The sequence below is a fragment of the Suillus bovinus genome, assembly GCF_016758785.1.
Source record: "Suillus bovinus strain UH-Sbo-P2 chromosome Unknown EDB93scaffold_17, whole genome shotgun sequence".
NCBI classification, from domain to species: Eukaryota; Fungi; Basidiomycota; class Agaricomycetes; order Boletales; family Suillaceae; genus Suillus; species Suillus bovinus.
This window is the reverse complement of record NW_024542073.1, coordinates 469,759-484,487: the sequence shown is the minus strand read 5'-3', so window position 1 is coordinate 484,487 and position 14,729 is coordinate 469,759. Positions and strand designations below refer to the sequence as shown.

The following is a 14,729-nucleotide window of genomic DNA, read 5'->3' as shown; positions in this document are numbered from 1 at the left end:
ATAAATTACTTCTTCTATGGTAATGTACTACTCCATCCAATGCAACCCAATAACTGCCATACCCCTCCACCACGTCAGTCCACTTTCAATCCCTTTCCCGATCTTTCCCTCGGCTGAACTCAAAACCTAGTCTCTCACATGAATCGGACATCCAGTTGCGAGAACCACCAATAATGAAGGCCCCGTGCACAGCGGGCAAGCCTTTTCTCTCTGACATTCCTCCTTATCGATGACTCGTTTTCGTGCAGAGAATCTACCATGCTCGAAAGAAGCCAGCTACCAGTTCGTCGACTTTCCAACATCCATACCCCGCAAAACCTAGCACAACAACTCAGGGCCTTCTATCATCAGCACATCGCAGTAGCGTCAGTGGTGAACTGACGCTGGCGAAAACCACAGCCTTACCGTGTTGTCTCCAAAATTATGATTACTGACATTGCTCTGGCATGGAGATCCGCTTGAATGATTGTATTCTATGTGTGTTGTACAACTGAAATATTGCAGTGACTCTAGAAAAGAAGCCTTCCAAGTCGAACCTTGGTGTCCATCAGACAGCAGCACCAGTTTCTTTGTGTATCTCCACACCAGGGGGTGCGCCCAAAGCTATTGTGAAAGGTTAAAGAATAGAATGTGAACCTTCCTTGATGCTTACCTTCTTTGATTGCACCATACAGTAAGAACTGCCCGGACACAAGGCCCGCGGTCATGACCATCCTAGGTCCAAGACCAGCAAAAAGGCCACGGAAACCAGCCTCCCGAGCGAGTACTGCAAGTCGATGCGGCATGGAGCCCTTTGGTCCATGTCCCTTGTTTATCTGACTCAGTAAGGTATCCGCTGGCTGCATACCGTCGTTCCAGAGGTCAGACAATCTGGGCAAAGACTTCCGAGTCGAGGCAGATACTTACGTGACTTAGAATGGCCGCTGCAAAACCTGCGATGACGCCACTACCGAGTTGTATTGTGAATTTACTGGTACTGGATAATGTGCGACGGCTCTCTTCGGACATTGAACGAAAAACAATCTCGTGGCAGAATTCGTTCACCGCAAATTGCCCAATAGCATAAGGTATCTGTCTGAACAGAATACTATTTATGCAAAAGTTATCAGTCATTATAGGCTCACTTGCAGAGAATTGGCAAAAAGCCTGCGTAAAGCTCGCGTATGCCACCTTCACGCGCTAGGCGAGTGAAGCCCGTGACAAGTCCAGTTGCATAAGTTCTGTCTGAGACGAGACGGATCCGAGTTGCTTCTAAAGGTGTCAGGAGAATATCTGCAAAGAATCTCGGGTGAAATTTAGGAAATTTTGAAGATTGTCAGTATATCGCGACCTACTCAGCAATACTGGCTGATCCAAGGTAGATTGCTGTTCGATACTTCACTGCCGCTTCCTGGCCACCTACGAACTCGACTGATCTTTTCTTCCAATACTCGTAACCAGCGAATTTTGCGCCTCCTTGTATAAAATAACCAACTGCAGTTGGGCCGAAACCCGTAAGGAGAGCTCTGGGACCTTCTGTCGCGATAACGTAGCGCGTTCCGGTCATCATGTTCAGCTTCTTGTATGCAGGGTCAATTTGAATTCGCGTCTTCACGACGTCGACAGCTGCACGAGTGGATGACGGGTTAAAAGATGAGCACACAAGAAAGCGAGACATGCTAAAAACAATGCGTCTCACGCGTCATTGCACCATGGGTGATCCTTTACCTGCGTTAATGCGTGGTCTCGTGAGTCATCGGGGAGACTTACGTGCAGCATAGTGCTCCTGAGATGGATATTTTCAGAATCGCGTGTTAGGAGATATGGTCATTATCAGACATACCTGCAAGGCAGAATGAAAAATAATCTTTTGAGGTAAATTGGGGGATTGCAGCAGCGGCCTGATAGGTTTTCATTGCTTTGCTCTGAGTCGTCATGGCGTCTAAGGTAGAGGTGCTGAGTGGACAAGTACGTACTGCCTTGACTGCGATCATGATAATGACGTCGATGTTTCCGTAATTAGTAAGTACCATCATACCCCGGAGTTTGCCGGGGTGTTCTGAGTTAGCCGAGGCACGAGGCTAGCGCAGAATCGAGTCTACGCTTGAGTAAGCAAACCTTGCTCCGACCCACATCAGTCGTCGGACTACAATCTCTCGTCATTACTAGATTTCTCTTATCATCTACTATACCTCTCTTTGTCTCTCCTTGCACCCACCCACCACTCCCTCTCTCAGGTTACGAACGAAATACTTGCTTTTCCCCCTGTTTTGCCAACCATTTCGTCCAATGCACTGCGTTCGCGTCCTAAGGTTTCAAACTACACGCAGGGCTACCGCAGACTGCGCCGTCCTGCGCCGTTCGATACTGCAGCTCTCGCACTTCTCGGATCCCTCATATACTTTCGCATACTTACCTTGTTTCTATAAGCACTGGCTTGGATCATTTTTGGGCACATCGATGAGCTGACTCTACTATGAGCTTGACACTAGCTCTCGCCACTGCAGGGATAGCCCTGCATTCCTGTCTCGATAGTCAACGTACGACGGACAACTAGCGTCCAATGCAAATGTCCCCTCGAGAAATTTTCATTCTTCAACGTGCCTTCTGTGTTTGCTCCATCTCGTTGAACAGCAACCATTTCAGGGCCCTTTGCGTTGCAATATATTGACATGCAAGCCCAGAACGACGACCTCCGATGGACGACGGACTCCTGGCATATAAAGAGATACTTTCGAGGAGTACAAGGTGAGCATTCGTTGATTTGGGTTCTTTCTTTCTTTGATACTACACTTCGTTGAAGTTCCACACTCATGACCATTGCAGAGGTATAGTTGTCGTGGTTGACGTCTGTCGATGCGTTCTTGTCGAGTCTGCTCAGTTCCCACCAGTACAGCAGCTGCGATAACGAGTGCAGATTCTTCTTCATCAATTGCTATCTCATTTTCCAGTGCTTGGTAAATGATATCATCCATGATATTGCGCTGGGATACGGTTTTGTTTTTCGTACAGATTATTTTATTGGATGATTTGGTATCAACTAGTCCGGTATATGATATATGATAGTCCGGGGACCGGAAGTCATCTGCCTTGATCGTGACATTGCGGTTGCAATAATAACCAAAAAAAAAGCATCTCGAACGGGCCGTTCTCAGCCTGCTTCTATTGATCATACTTAAAAACCAAGTAATGTCTACTCAGATCTCCCAGCCTCCTCTCAATCACCTCTCACCATGGCGCCCGTCACACATATAATGTACTTTAAGACCTCCTCGTCCTACGTCCAGGATCCCTCTCGGTTAATCTCTGAGCTTGCAACCAAGAGTTCAGCAAACACAATCGAAGGGCTTTCTAAGTGAATACCAAAGTCATACTCGAAGCGTTGGCTTATCGTTGTTCGTTTAAAGGGCATACCTTGGTTTCGAGGCTGAAGATCCGAGCAATGCATTCTGGGTCCTCGGTAAGTCAAGTTCACGATATACTAGTCCAACCCCGTTAAACTCCTGGCAGAGTGGACTTCCAAGTCTGCGCAAGAAACATATCGTCAGACAGATAATTTCAAGGCTACGCAAGCAGCTTCTCAACAGGTCTTTGCGAGCAAGCCTACTCACACGTTTGTCGGGTTCTCCAACACTAGTCGGATATTTTCTGCTCCAGTGACGGAATTTGTCACCTTCACTCTCAAGAGGGGTGTCAGCATGAGCGCGCTGCAACCTCTCGTCAAACAGCTTCAGGATAAGCTTCAAGGAACACCCAAGTTCTATGGCTCGAGCTGGGCACCTGTCGTCGATAAGCCTAACGTAGTTCACGGGGTATTGGGATGGGAGAGTGTGGAGGTAAGGCTAATATTAGTTTATCTCAGGGGTCACCTGCTTATCGGTCACTGATACAGGCACACTGGGCTGCTGTAAGCTCAGGTCCCCTCAAGGAGATCATTGATGAAGTGAAGAAGGTTGCTGACCTTTGGCTTGTCCACGCCATACTTACATCATACAAACTATGAACTTGATGATCGTTGTATACTATGGGGAGGTATATTTTGATGTTATGAAAATAATGAAATACATAGGTACAGATATCCCCGAGCAAACGTTCAATTTAGCTGGTGCCTAGGCCTTGTTCAGTCTTGTCAGTTCACACGTTCGAATTACCCTGGCAAATATCCCTGAACACAGACTCAATGTTGCCATTGTCCTTGCCGAACAAGTTACAAAGTTCGTTCAACATCATCTTATTGACTTTGTGACTTTGCTCCGCCTTATCGTAAGATCTGCTTCAGCTCGTTTCTGTAACACGTGACATGTGGCACCGCTTTGATGGTCGCAAGTATATTGTACTACGGACTTGAGCTTCCATTTACCACCTTCCAAGCCAAGGCAATGTTTTCAGTGACAATGATCGACATTCCTGGGATGAAATGTAAGAAGCTGACGGAATCCTCAGAGAAGAACGTGGTCCAGCAATGACCATCAAATCAAGGGAGAAACATTGTCGAAGTGTGTGGCGACCACTTATCAATTGCTCGCCGAGGCGAAGAAGAGGAGCGTCAGGAGCTATGAGAATTTTGGCTGCAAACGTCCTTGAGCATAGAATGAGAATAAAGAAATCAAAAGAACGAACGAGCGAGCGTGGCTGCATGAAGCAGATAATGTACGCGACGGACCTGAATCAAGTATGTAGGTCCAGGAATTATCGAACATCCTAATCGAGTGCAGACGAGTATATAGAAATTTTGGATTCTAAAAAATCATCTTGTCTTTTTCTGAGAGCTGGCTGATGCTACATTACTTACTGTACGTGTCACTGCCAAACCAATCAGCCTTGGGAGCCTATCAACACATTCAAAATGGAATCCATCGAAATCGGAATCAGCTGTCGTAATAGAAGGGACGTTGAAGCAGGACGAGGTACCAAATTACTACCAATGCATGCGCGCCAGCCCTCTCGCGACCTCATTTTCGGCATTTCCCGAGCGTCGGGTAAATTATTTTGATCTTCAGCCTGAAGTTTCGACCTTTAACGTTAACCCTGGCGAGCACCTTGGAAGACTTCACTGCCAGTAAGCCTGTGCTTCGGCGGACCTCGGAGGCCTTGTCATGACGATTGAGCGAGCGTTCACTGGCCCAAGTGGCCGCATCTGGCCAATTCATATCAAGAGCTAGCGCTTTGAAATTCCTTATCAAGTCAGCATGTCGCGAGAGGCCTGAATCACCTAGATGGACACTTCTGGTTCTCGTTTATCAAACGGCGAGATCATCGTGACGCCTCTTCAGGTTGTCCATGCAATGGCCTCGAGAAAGCCTGCAACGCCCCTTCCACGACTTCAGATAGGCGTACTTATGATGTTGGAACTGGCAGAATCTATAGCTTTAACATCCATATACCCGTATATCAATCAGGTATGAACCTTTCCATCGGGATGTCGTTTTGTTGCAACATCCGTGTTCAATACTCTAACTCAATCCGTTCTCAGTTTATCAGAGAACTTGATATCACTGGAGGTGACGATGCGGCTGTAGGATACTATGTTGGATTAATTGTATGTGGCAATATTATGACTTGCAAAATGGTTGTTTCCTCATAGCATTATCGTACATGTTTGACAGGATTCTCTATTTTACCTCGCCCAGGCGCCGACATTATTGATCTGGAGTCAGTTGTCCGACCGCGTTGGACGCAAGCCAGTGCTATTAATAGGACTAACAGGAGCTTGCATTTCGATGATATGTTTAGGCCTTTCGACAACCTTCTGGAGCCTAGTTATCAGGTTTGCTTCAGCTAAGTAAAGTATCGCAATGCTGATACGGTTTCGCCAGCCGCTGCATGTGGGGTGTATTAAATGGGAACATTGGAGTCATGAAGACTGTGATGGGTGAATTGACGAATTCTACAAACATCGCTCACGGATTTGCCTTGCTTCCAATGATCTGGTCCATTGGAAACTGTGCTGGGTAAGCGGGATCGCCTACTTATTGTGACGGCTGCTGATGAAAATGGTATGCCAGCCCTTTGATAGGGGGAATGCTCGCGCGGCCACAGGATCACTGGCCTAGCCTATTTCTTAATTCGTTTTGGGGAAAATACCCGTACTTTCTTCCTTGTGTAGTTTCTGCTTCTCTGCTCCTCTTGACCTTTTTCATGGTTTTATGCTTCTTGAAAGAAGTAAGTACCAAATACTACCTTCCTCAATGCCACGTTATTGACGTTTAGCAGACATTATCGACCAAGTGCAGACCCAGGTCGACATCAACAATGCCCGGTGTTTCTCGTGGTGTCGATGATCAGGAAGCCTTTGTGCTACAATCCACGCCAAATACGCCCTTGTGGTCTCTGCTCACACCAGCCATTATTATTCCGATCGCAAACTACACCGTGTTGGCCTTTCTTGACATGTCTTTGAGGTCTCTCATACCGCTGTTCCTTTCCACACCCACTCACCTTGGCGGCATGGGTCTTCCTCCCTCTTCTATTGGTTTGTGGCTGGCGTTCTGTGGGATCGTGGATGGACTCTGTCAAGTATTGTTCTTGGCTAAAGTTGTTGATCGGGTTGGTCCCAAGCGTCTATTCTGTGTATCCGTGTCGTGCTTCACACCGCTTATGGTCTTGTTCCCGATAATGTCGTGGCTAGTACACACAAGGGGGATGGTTGATCATGCAGTTATGTATGCCTTGCTTTGCCAGCTGATTCTGATAGTAACGTGGGATATGGCATTTGGTATGTGTTACAATGAAACTTGTCGCGCCACTATAAGTAACCTGTTTAAACACAGCTGCTGCTTTGATGTTTGTCACAACTTCTGCCCCTGCGAAGAATGTTCTTGGATCTGTCAATGGTCTCTGTCAAAGCTCCGGATCGATAGCTCGTGCCCTTGCGCCTGCCTTAACCACATCTCTCTTCGCATTTTCAAAGGAACACAATATTCTCAATGGAAATGCAGTATATGTCTTCTTAATCATAATGTCTGGTACCCTGAGGTGGCTGGGCTCGCAGCTGCCAGATGAAATACAAGACCGGGACAGGGATGAGTGAAAGGTCAGTACTTCGTGAAATTTCCACCTGAAAATGCATGAACAGTGAATACACAGACACCTTGACAGATCTGTAGGCTCCGTACAGAGTAGGAAATGTACCATTCGCCGAGTGTCTGCTTTCTGAGCTCATTGATCGACAGCAAACTTAATTCGTATACGCTACTTAGTACTTTCACTCTTTTGAAAAGCACGGGTCAGCTTATATCCTCATGGTTTGCACGCCACAAAGTACCCTTGCATTACATAAATGAGGTCAATGATTGTCTTTTTGGAGGCCTGGGATATCTCGAAATCAGTGAGCCTTGCACCGCCACCAAACCGGACTTTGCCGCGTCTCCCGGGAGTAGCTCGTCTCTCCGTCTCTCAATAGATTTCGACAATGTTTTCACTCCGTTCTTATAAGCAGGCAATACCGAGACGGCCATTGCCTGCATGTCCAATTTACACCCGCCATTTCTCTGCGGAAAGTCACAACCAGCCAGTTCGCACTGGCGATGCCCCCCAGAAAGAGGGCACCCAACTTACGGAGGTTGCCCATACCGATGTATTGACGGCTGAAGTCATAAGTGGCGCTCCAGGTGTGCTACAACCAACTAATACTGTTGAAAACGCCATGTTTAATGACCGCCATTCCAGCCGAGCTCCGGCATCGCATGGTGCGGATCTATCAACCAGCCCGTAACACCATGCAAAGTGGAGCAGGAAAGTCAGAGCGGTGGCGCATTGACTGGGACATTCTGCCGGGAGCAGGTCGGTGGGAGAATCCTCTGATGGGTTGGGCCAGTTCGTGAGTGGCTGCTACTTGACTTCTTCACCTGAAACGGCGTTTATCACACATCACTATTTGCACAGCGCGGATTATATGCAGGGTACCAGGGTGTCATTCAAAAGCAAGGAAGACGCCATGCATTTCGCAGAGAAGCAAGGTGTGCCTCATCTCCATCTCATCCATCCATTGTCCTTATTATCTTTCCTTCAGGCTGGAATTACTATGTGTTAGTGACTCCCTCGCTTTTGACATAAACTGGATACTAATGAGCTGCCGCAGACAACCACCTCCCGCCAAGAAAATTCCTCCGAAGAACTATTCAGAGAACTTTGTCTATAAGCCGAGTACACTACGGATAATGCGCACGAAGTAGATCATTCTGTCCATAGAATTAACTACTGCTTTTGGTCCATAAATTCTGCAATTAGCTGGAACTCAACTTGCACCCGTGTTTTATTCTGGATAAGATATAACGGACTGAGCGCTTAGTAGAGTTTGCACTGAACTTAGACTTCCGTATTGAATCGTGTGTCACAACAACGTTGGAGCATAATGCCACGATGCCCCGTGCTAGTACCGATCGAAGCTGGCCTACAATGGTGGCTTGGAGCCACACGGATAGAGGTCTTTGACTCCGGATTTGAATAGACGTCATTCAAGGAGCAGAATTCTTTCCGTCTCCACTTTTGTCGTCTCACTTATAAGTAACCATCATTCCTCCGGACCAGGCTGACATATTTTATAATACTTTTGCCATCATGGCTGACATTCAGACGAGGCCATTTTCAAAGGATTATAGGTTCAGTCTATTTCATCAGAGTCTGCATGTGAAGTTGACATTTGCTACTACTGTCTCAGTGGCCTCATCAATCAGACGGTCATAGCAATTGTATTGGCCATAGTGTCTGTGACGTCGCACGAGATCATGAAGAGAAAAAGACGCGGATTTCGCACCCAGCTTGAGGGACTTGGAAGTGTCGAGTCTTGGGAGTTTGGCTAGTGAGCACACTCATCGTTTCCTTATCATTCTCTAATTGGTGGTCGAACGTGTAGCCTGTATCAGGGTCGTTCGTGGGCACGGTTTGTCCCTCATAGCTCCTTTTCTTTCTCATTCTGATAGAGGTATCAGGAATCCTTCCCCTCCGACACCGAAAGGCTGGCCATTATCTTGGGTTAAGGACAGCATCGCCCTTCCCCAAGCGAAGCTTAATGAGCTTAGAGGAGTCGATGCAACGTTGTATGTGCGTTTCCTGCGCGGCAGCCGTGAGTGCTTACAACATGCACGCGACTCGTATCCGCTGATTTTGTTGTTGTTTATAATAAGTATTCTTTGTCCTCCTCCACACGTTTACGACCACTCCTATCCTCCTTCCGATACATGTTCACTTTTCTCCTGATGGCGTTTCACCGCAGTCGATGACAAGAGCATCAATTTCTTCACTTGTAGAAACTCAGCAAGGTCTCTCCCTACTCTGGATTCACATGTGCCTTCTCTTCTGGATCACGCTTACATGGATGTGTAATCTCTTCTACATTTGCAATGGAGCATTCAAATTACGAGCAGCGAAAATAGAAAGTGCCATACGCAGTGTGGAGCCCGATACCATGATCAAGAGCGAGGCACAGTATCATCCCCATCCTCACCCACAATACCCATTCCAGGATATTCCATCCATTGACACCGACCGCTCCAACCGTGGTTTGCGTCTGCGTACTGTGATGGTGACCAACGTTCCGGTGCAGCTTCGCTCAGAAAAAGAGCTCAAGGAGTACTTTGAATATCACCTATCGCGATCTCTCGACAAGCCTTCCGTTGGCTTGTCAGCATCGACTCAACCCGGTCTATTAAACAAATTGTTCACTTTTGGTTTCAATCGAGCAAAGCGCATCCCGCAGAACATAGGTATGTCTGCACGCGAAACTGCGAATGCGAGTCAGGAAGGAAGCGATGGAAATCCACTTGGACAAGTTCCCAATCTAAACCTGCGAAATGTGCCACATATCGACCGAGTTGTTATTGCACGACGAATGACGGAACTGGCGTCATTGCTGGAACGGCGCGAAGAGATCATCCGTCGTTTAGAGGGCGCGCATATTAGGTTGGCAAAGAAGGCACTCTTAGCGGTGCACAATGCAAAACATGGACACGGTTCACTGGCAAAGGAGGATACCGCCATGTCTAGGCGCGCTAGGACTTCAGATGTAGAAATCGGGTGTAGTCAAGCCCACGACAGACAACAGAATAGTGATACAGACTTACTCGTTCGGACGCTCTCGCCGTTTCTGGTCGAACACCAGTCGACCAGCAACTTTCCCTCAAGCCACAAACTTAGTTTGAAAATGGAGGGTATGTCTCAACAACATCAGCGGTTACCACAGACTAACAGTGTCAAAGTAGATTCGGCGACGGATAACATCGAACCACACAAGACAATATGGGATGCACTTTTCAGTTTACCGCGATCCATACTAGACCCATACCAGCCATTGATCCACCTTTCTGTCTTTTTCCGTGGGAAAACCGTGCCGAGCATTGATTATTACAATGCCAAACTCAACCTTCTTACATCGTTGATAACGGAGAATCGAGCGCGGGCTGCTACGGAATACGACGCTGTGTCAACAGCGTTCGTAACCTTCAAAGATCCGGCAGATGCAAGGAAGGCATGCAAATACTTAGCAGTACATCCTAATAACCCACTTGCATGCCTTGTGACGATGGCCCCGCAGTATGAAGACATCGATTGGACAAGGGTTATGAGGTCAACTTACCGAGTGGACATATTCAAAGATTGGGTAGTAAACATTGGGGTCTGGTAAGCGCTGGTCCGGTGTTATATGACCACGAGGGGTAGCTAACTGTGTCTCAGGGGATTTACGATATTCTGGGTTTTTCCAGTGTCACTGTTTGTTGGTCTTGTTTCTATTCAAAGCATTTCGACCTTCTGGCCGAGTTTGGTATGTGTGATCTGTCTTTACCATATTTTGTGCTGAACATCGAAGTAGTACAACTATCTATCCAGTCACCCTTGGGAGGAAGAGGTCATTCAATCATTCCTTCCGACTGTCCTCATCTCACTACTCGCGATCCTCATTCCGCCCATTCTTCTCCTCACTTCGAAGAAAGCCCATATAATCATCACTCTTTCCGTAATGCACGACACAATTATGACCCGTTACTATAAATTTCTAATCGTCAATGTCTTGGTGTTTTTCTGCGTGGGAACCGCTGCACTCCAGTCTTTCCTTACTTCGTTCAAGGCTGTATCTGGGAGTGGGATAATAGATACTGTCGCTGATAGTTTTACGACAGCTGGACCTTTCTATGTTGGATGGCGTAAGTACAGTCTCTCGACGTCTTGCAGTGAATTGATGGGATCTATTTGCTTGCAGTAATCTTCACCACCGCAATTCATGGAGGATTAGAGCTTATGTTGTGTAAGCATTCATAACTTATGGTATTGCACCCCATTCTCACGTCGAACTTTGCAGTTGGTGTAAGTTTCTGTGAAGTCGTAACGAAGATCGTCAGCATGTTGACATCCCTCGTCGTAGTTGCCTTTGTTCGTTTATCCCTCCACCAAGCGACATGTAACTCCGAGAAAACGAGCTGTTGGAATTCGCCCACGAACATTTAATTTCTATTGTGAGTTCCATTATTATGTGCAGCAAGGTTTCTTACAGTGTTTCTGAATGCAGACTGGCTACCAAACCATCTTCTGGTCATTCATATACTACTCCTCTTCGCTCTGCTTAACCCACTTGTCATACCCTTCGGGTTGATATATTTTTCAGTTGAGACTGGTTTGTGGTTTATATGGTCCATGATGGTATCTATGCTAACCAAAACGTTTTTCAGCTGTTGTAAAAAATCAGGTATATCATATCATACATACCCTTCGTGAAGCCAGGTCTGACTCAGATGAGCAGTTGCTACATGTTTATTCGAAGAACTACGAAGGCAATGGTCAACTATTGTTGATCCGTATCCTTCGTTATTCATTGGATGGTATGGTGCTCATATCTGCATACCTGAATGCCGCTGATATATTTCCATTCATAGGATTGATGCTGTCTCAAGTTCGTTCTATTCTCTGCCACTCGCTGTACGATCAACTGACTCTTGGTCTAGTTCGTATTCCTGGCGTACATGGCTGTATTGCGGAAAACTGTCAATGTAGCACTATCAGGTTTCTTATTCGTCTTCACCGCGATAGTCAAGGTAATGTGCGTGTATTTTGATCTTTCTATCAGCCTCTGCCCTGATAATGAAGCTATTATCAGTCTGACTCGAATGTGCCGCGCCAAGTTTGAGCAAGATGATATTGAGGAGGCGCAGGTGGTCTGTAGGATGGGCAAAGGAGAATCCGAGGACAGCACAGAAAGCCAGACTATCCCGTCAAACTACCATGGCGATGCTAAGGACGTAGCAGCCGGCGTTGGGGACCACCCTTCAAGATTCCAGACGTGGCGCTTACCGACCTGGGTGAATTTCTCTTATTCGACTGTTCCTCGAAGACCACGACCACATGAGCGGCGTAAACTAAATTCGTTTGGCCCTCGCCCCTGTTCGTTTTCGAGGCTACATTCAGTTGATGAGAGCGGGAATCCACCACCAACCTCGACTCAAGGAGAAGCATCTGCTGCCGTTGTGGATCAGGTCGTCGAATCCCCACCTTCTGAACGGCAACGTCAGCCTCCAGCACGCATCTTGACTTCTCTCGTACAGCGACATCCACCTCTTGCAGCGTGGGATGACGAACCCCATCACGACATCCCTTATGATAACCCTTACTACACACGACCTATCAATAATGCCTTATGGCTCCCAAGAGATCCGCTAGGTCTTCTGGACCTCGATGACACTGTTGATGTTTACCAAGTTTTAACAAGTGAGCCTGACACTGGTGATATGGGTCACTTGTTTGGTCCCGGCTCTTCGGTATCCCCCGCACTTCAGCCCCCTAGCTCAGTGCCTGGCGATCAGCAATCATCTTTCCTTGCAACTAGGCAATACAGTGGTACTGAACATATTGATCTTCCTGAAGGCATCAAGTCTCGCATTGTCACCATTGATCAAGAGGTTGATGTAGAGTCTACAAGACCACGCCGTCCATCCTTGTTCTCTCGACATCGCTCGGGTAGTAATGTTAGCATGAAAAGTGGCGATCGCGCATCCAGAGGTCTTTCAGGTCGATCACAGACCATGGATGGCAGTCACGCCGAATCCCGTCGCAAATCACCCTCTGACTACGCACCAAGATCCATTCGTGAAAGGGCATCTTCATACCTTCCGCCATCTAACCTTCACTTCCAATCTCAGTTTCGTGCTCTTGACCCTGGGTCTCGGCCAGATCTGCACGCCCAGGCTGAATTTGCGCGTTCTACGACATCGATTGTGAGGCACGGTGGCTCGCAGGTGTCGCTGGCGCATCCTATCAATGGGACTCCTCAAGAAGTCGCCACGACACCTGGAGAGGCTGTTGTGACAACCCGGGAAGCTGTCGTGACTGAAGCAATCGCGGAAGAACATTTAGCGACGGAGGAACGGTTGAGAAAGGAGCATGCGGCTGCTGAGTTGAATCATAGGTCGACGAAACGGTCTTGGTTTACATCTTGGCTTTATGCTAAGTCTTAGCGACGAACTGAGTAGGGCTGTCGAAACACCTTTTGTGGAATCGACGTATTGTGATTCTGTGATTACCGGTTCGGAAGTGCACCTCTATAACAGGAAATCCGATGCCCTAGGTCAGGGGTCGTTCTAGAAAGTGATCAAAGGCTCTCGATTCTTACTGAACCCTGTAGGTACTATGTAGTAAATCCGCACTTGGGAGCTCTCACGCAACTCAGGTAAAGGCAAATAAATTGTCACAGGCCGAGAAATATGGACGACATGCGATGATACAATGACAAGTGAGAAGCGCAAGACAATGCATGATGCTTCAATACTCAGACGATTTATACGAGTCCTATAGCGACTCTTGATTAACATCAAGTTGTCATGAAAGATTATTAGAAACAAACCGATGACACCACAGGCAGCTCGTCCCCCTGCATTTCCGGTCTTCAGAGACTCTTCATTACCGCCAGTTCCCAAATCATCGGCGCCCTACACAGCACAATTAGTAAGGAGCCACGTCCAGCATGAAAAAGCGCCCTACCGCATGAACGACAACAGCCCGTCTGGAAAACGGAAATGAGTCTTATACTATTGAGTCAATCTATATATCTAGCTTACCCGACTATGCTCGTGGGGCCATTCAAGGAAATGAGGCTGTCTTCGAAGGAAATGGTGGCTGTGCCGTATTCATCGCTTTCGATGTTCCCTAGGTCACCAACATGCCTGACAGAGTCCTGGGGAGAACCATGGCTTTGGTCGTATGGATTAAAGTGCGACCCCGTTGACATACAGCCATTGCTAAGGTCTCCTAGAGAGCTATTGGTATAATGTGAATATTTGACCTACATTGCGAGATTCGAAAGACTCACTGGACATGGAATCCACGTCTAGCAGAAGGGTCGAGGTTCACGATTTCTCCTGAGATTTTGACTGGACCATCTGCTGAGGACTGTTCGAATGTGATAGTGCCAGTGACTGGGGAGTCGCCTTTTAGTACTACAGTGGCCTGCGCTTTTTGTTAGCACATGGCACACGGTGGTGGGAACCATTGACGACACACCTTTTGGACGATCACGGTCTTGGATGGCTTGAACAGCCAGGTGTAGCCGAAAAAGAAAACCGCAGCAGTGATTGCTGCAATGAAAAAGACAGGTTTCCTGGATTGTTTTTGATTTGAGGTGTATGCGTTCATGGTAGGCGTGAAGGTGCTATGTCATCTGATCACGGAGTGAGGCATTTATTGTCAGGCACAACTTGCGGTCCGGGGCGGTCCGAAGTGAACAAGGGGGCCAGCTCTTTCCCACACTAAGTCTTCTTGCTCATGTGACG

General features: G+C 47.4%; 7 protein-coding genes across 7 annotated transcripts; 4 read left to right on the top strand and 3 right to left on the bottom strand.

Moving 5' to 3' along the window:
- Window positions 1-50: 50 nt before the first annotated feature.
- EDB93DRAFT_1136762 (mitochondrial carrier domain-containing protein) lies at window positions 51-1,952 on the bottom strand. The gene is made up of 9 exons (XM_041449176.1): window positions 1,823-1,952; window positions 1,750-1,765; window positions 1,679-1,701; window positions 1,335-1,605; window positions 1,125-1,283; window positions 907-1,075; window positions 653-839; window positions 249-603; window positions 51-195 (listed from the first exon to the last, which is right to left on the bottom strand). The coding sequence occupies exons 1-8, from the start codon at window positions 1,914-1,916 to the stop codon at window positions 548-550; spliced, it is 975 nt and encodes a 324-aa protein (XP_041309276.1). The 5' UTR covers window positions 1,917-1,952; the 3' UTR covers window positions 51-195; window positions 249-547.
- Window positions 1,953-2,477: 525 nt separating this feature from the next.
- EDB93DRAFT_1136761 (uncharacterized protein) lies at window positions 2,478-3,613 on the bottom strand. Its single transcript, XM_041449175.1, has 3 exons — window positions 3,591-3,613; window positions 2,806-3,504; window positions 2,478-2,727 (listed from the first exon to the last, which is right to left on the bottom strand). The coding sequence occupies exons 2-3, from the start codon at window positions 3,150-3,152 to the stop codon at window positions 2,622-2,624; spliced, it is 453 nt and encodes a 150-aa protein (XP_041309275.1). The 5' UTR covers window positions 3,153-3,504; window positions 3,591-3,613; the 3' UTR covers window positions 2,478-2,621.
- Window positions 3,061-4,159, top strand: EDB93DRAFT_245256 (uncharacterized protein). The gene is made up of 4 exons (XM_041455831.1): window positions 3,061-3,334; window positions 3,387-3,439; window positions 3,490-3,815; window positions 3,872-4,159. The coding sequence occupies exons 1-4, from the start codon at window positions 3,213-3,215 to the stop codon at window positions 3,980-3,982; spliced, it is 612 nt and encodes a 203-aa protein (XP_041309274.1). The 5' UTR covers window positions 3,061-3,212; the 3' UTR covers window positions 3,983-4,159.
- A 1,036-nt stretch (window positions 4,160-5,195) lies between these two features.
- Window positions 5,196-7,009, top strand: EDB93DRAFT_1249038 (MFS general substrate transporter; the record flags this gene model as incomplete). The annotated part of the gene is made up of 7 exons (XM_041452795.1): window positions 5,196-5,378; window positions 5,453-5,518; window positions 5,586-5,746; window positions 5,796-5,930; window positions 5,985-6,141; window positions 6,193-6,694; window positions 6,750-7,009. 7 exons carry the CDS (start codon window positions 5,196-5,198, stop codon window positions 7,007-7,009), a joined length of 1,464 nt encoding a protein of 487 aa, XP_041309273.1.
- Window positions 7,010-7,301: 292 nt separating this feature from the next.
- On the top strand, window positions 7,302-8,320 carry EDB93DRAFT_243640 (Ndufs4, NADH dehydrogenase Fe-S protein 4). The gene is made up of 5 exons (XM_041455830.1): window positions 7,302-7,589; window positions 7,648-7,798; window positions 7,864-7,937; window positions 7,991-8,006; window positions 8,060-8,320. Exons 1-5 carry the CDS (start codon window positions 7,391-7,393, stop codon window positions 8,151-8,153), a joined length of 534 nt encoding a protein of 177 aa, XP_041309272.1. The 5' UTR covers window positions 7,302-7,390; the 3' UTR covers window positions 8,154-8,320.
- On the top strand, window positions 8,299-13,688 carry EDB93DRAFT_1136745 (uncharacterized protein). Its single transcript, XM_041449174.1, has 17 exons — window positions 8,299-8,579; window positions 8,639-8,779; window positions 8,834-8,860; window positions 8,910-9,043; window positions 9,105-10,127; window positions 10,179-10,596; window positions 10,651-10,738; window positions 10,787-11,117; window positions 11,174-11,218; window positions 11,273-11,277; window positions 11,336-11,426; window positions 11,480-11,584; window positions 11,640-11,656; window positions 11,711-11,789; window positions 11,844-11,860; window positions 11,913-12,007; window positions 12,065-13,688. The coding sequence occupies exons 1-17, from the start codon at window positions 8,539-8,541 to the stop codon at window positions 13,416-13,418; spliced, it is 4,011 nt and encodes a 1,336-aa protein (XP_041309271.1). The 5' UTR covers window positions 8,299-8,538; the 3' UTR covers window positions 13,419-13,688.
- Window positions 13,627-14,729, bottom strand: EDB93DRAFT_1136739 (superoxide dismutase). Its single transcript, XM_041449173.1, has 6 exons — window positions 14,461-14,729; window positions 14,270-14,406; window positions 14,019-14,216; window positions 13,942-13,963; window positions 13,805-13,889; window positions 13,627-13,749 (listed from the first exon to the last, which is right to left on the bottom strand). The coding sequence occupies exons 1-6, from the start codon at window positions 14,590-14,592 to the stop codon at window positions 13,739-13,741; spliced, it is 585 nt and encodes a 194-aa protein (XP_041309270.1). The 5' UTR covers window positions 14,593-14,729; the 3' UTR covers window positions 13,627-13,738.

What these genes read in the sequence shown, in the direction of transcription:
- EDB93DRAFT_1136762 (XM_041449176.1), bottom strand. Translation starts at nt 1,916, where the DNA reads ATGACGACTCAGAGCAAAGCAATGAAAACCTATCAGGCCGCTGCTGCA. An exon ending in GGATCAGCCAGTATTGCTGA is followed by an intron (nt 1,284 to 1,334) that starts GTAGGTCGCGAT and finishes ATTTCACCCGAG; the next exon opens with ATTCTTTGCAGATATTCTCC. An exon ending in GTATGGTGCAATCAAAGAAG is followed by an intron (nt 604 to 652) that starts GTAAGCATCAAG and finishes CTTTCACAATAG; the next exon opens with CTTTGGGCGCACCCCCTGGT.
- EDB93DRAFT_243640 (XM_041455830.1), top strand. Translation starts at nt 7,391, where the DNA reads ATGTTTTCACTCCGTTCTTATAAGCAGGCAATACCGAGACGGCCATTG. An exon ending in AGTCATAAGTGGCGCTCCAG is followed by an intron (nt 7,590 to 7,647) that starts GTGTGCTACAAC and finishes CCGCCATTCCAG; the next exon opens with CCGAGCTCCGGCATCGCATG. An exon ending in CTGATGGGTTGGGCCAGTTC is followed by an intron (nt 7,799 to 7,863) that starts GTGAGTGGCTGC and finishes CTATTTGCACAG; the next exon opens with CGCGGATTATATGCAGGGTA.
- EDB93DRAFT_245256 (XM_041455831.1), top strand. Translation starts at nt 3,213, where the DNA reads ATGGCGCCCGTCACACATATAATGTACTTTAAGACCTCCTCGTCCTAC. An exon ending in ACAATCGAAGGGCTTTCTAA is followed by an intron (nt 3,335 to 3,386) that starts GTGAATACCAAA and finishes GTTCGTTTAAAG; the next exon opens with GGCATACCTTGGTTTCGAGG. An exon ending in CAATGCATTCTGGGTCCTCG is followed by an intron (nt 3,440 to 3,489) that starts GTAAGTCAAGTT and finishes AACTCCTGGCAG; the next exon opens with AGTGGACTTCCAAGTCTGCG.
- EDB93DRAFT_1136745 (XM_041449174.1), top strand. Translation starts at nt 8,539, where the DNA reads ATGGCTGACATTCAGACGAGGCCATTTTCAAAGGATTATAG. An exon ending in CAGGGTCGTTCGTGGGCACG is followed by an intron (nt 8,861 to 8,909) that starts GTTTGTCCCTCA and finishes TAGAGGTATCAG; the next exon opens with GAATCCTTCCCCTCCGACAC. An exon ending in CGACCTTCTGGCCGAGTTTG is followed by an intron (nt 10,739 to 10,786) that starts GTATGTGTGATC and finishes ACATCGAAGTAG; the next exon opens with TACAACTATCTATCCAGTCA.
- EDB93DRAFT_1136761 (XM_041449175.1), bottom strand. Translation starts at nt 3,152, where the DNA reads ATGATCAATAGAAGCAGGCTGAGAACGGCCCGTTCGAGATGCTTTTTT. An exon ending in CAACCACGACAACTATACCT is followed by an intron (nt 2,728 to 2,805) that starts CTGCAATGGTCA and finishes ACGAATGCTCAC; the next exon opens with CTTGTACTCCTCGAAAGTAT.
- EDB93DRAFT_1136739 (XM_041449173.1), bottom strand. Translation starts at nt 14,592, where the DNA reads ATGAACGCATACACCTCAAATCAAAAACAATCCAGGAAACCTGTCTTT. An exon ending in AGACCGTGATCGTCCAAAAG is followed by an intron (nt 14,407 to 14,460) that starts GTGTGTCGTCAA and finishes CAAAAAGCGCAG; the next exon opens with GCCACTGTAGTACTAAAAGG. An exon ending in GGCCCCACGAGCATAGTCGG is followed by an intron (nt 13,964 to 14,018) that starts GTAAGCTAGATA and finishes TCCGTTTTCCAG; the next exon opens with ACGGGCTGTTGTCGTTCATG.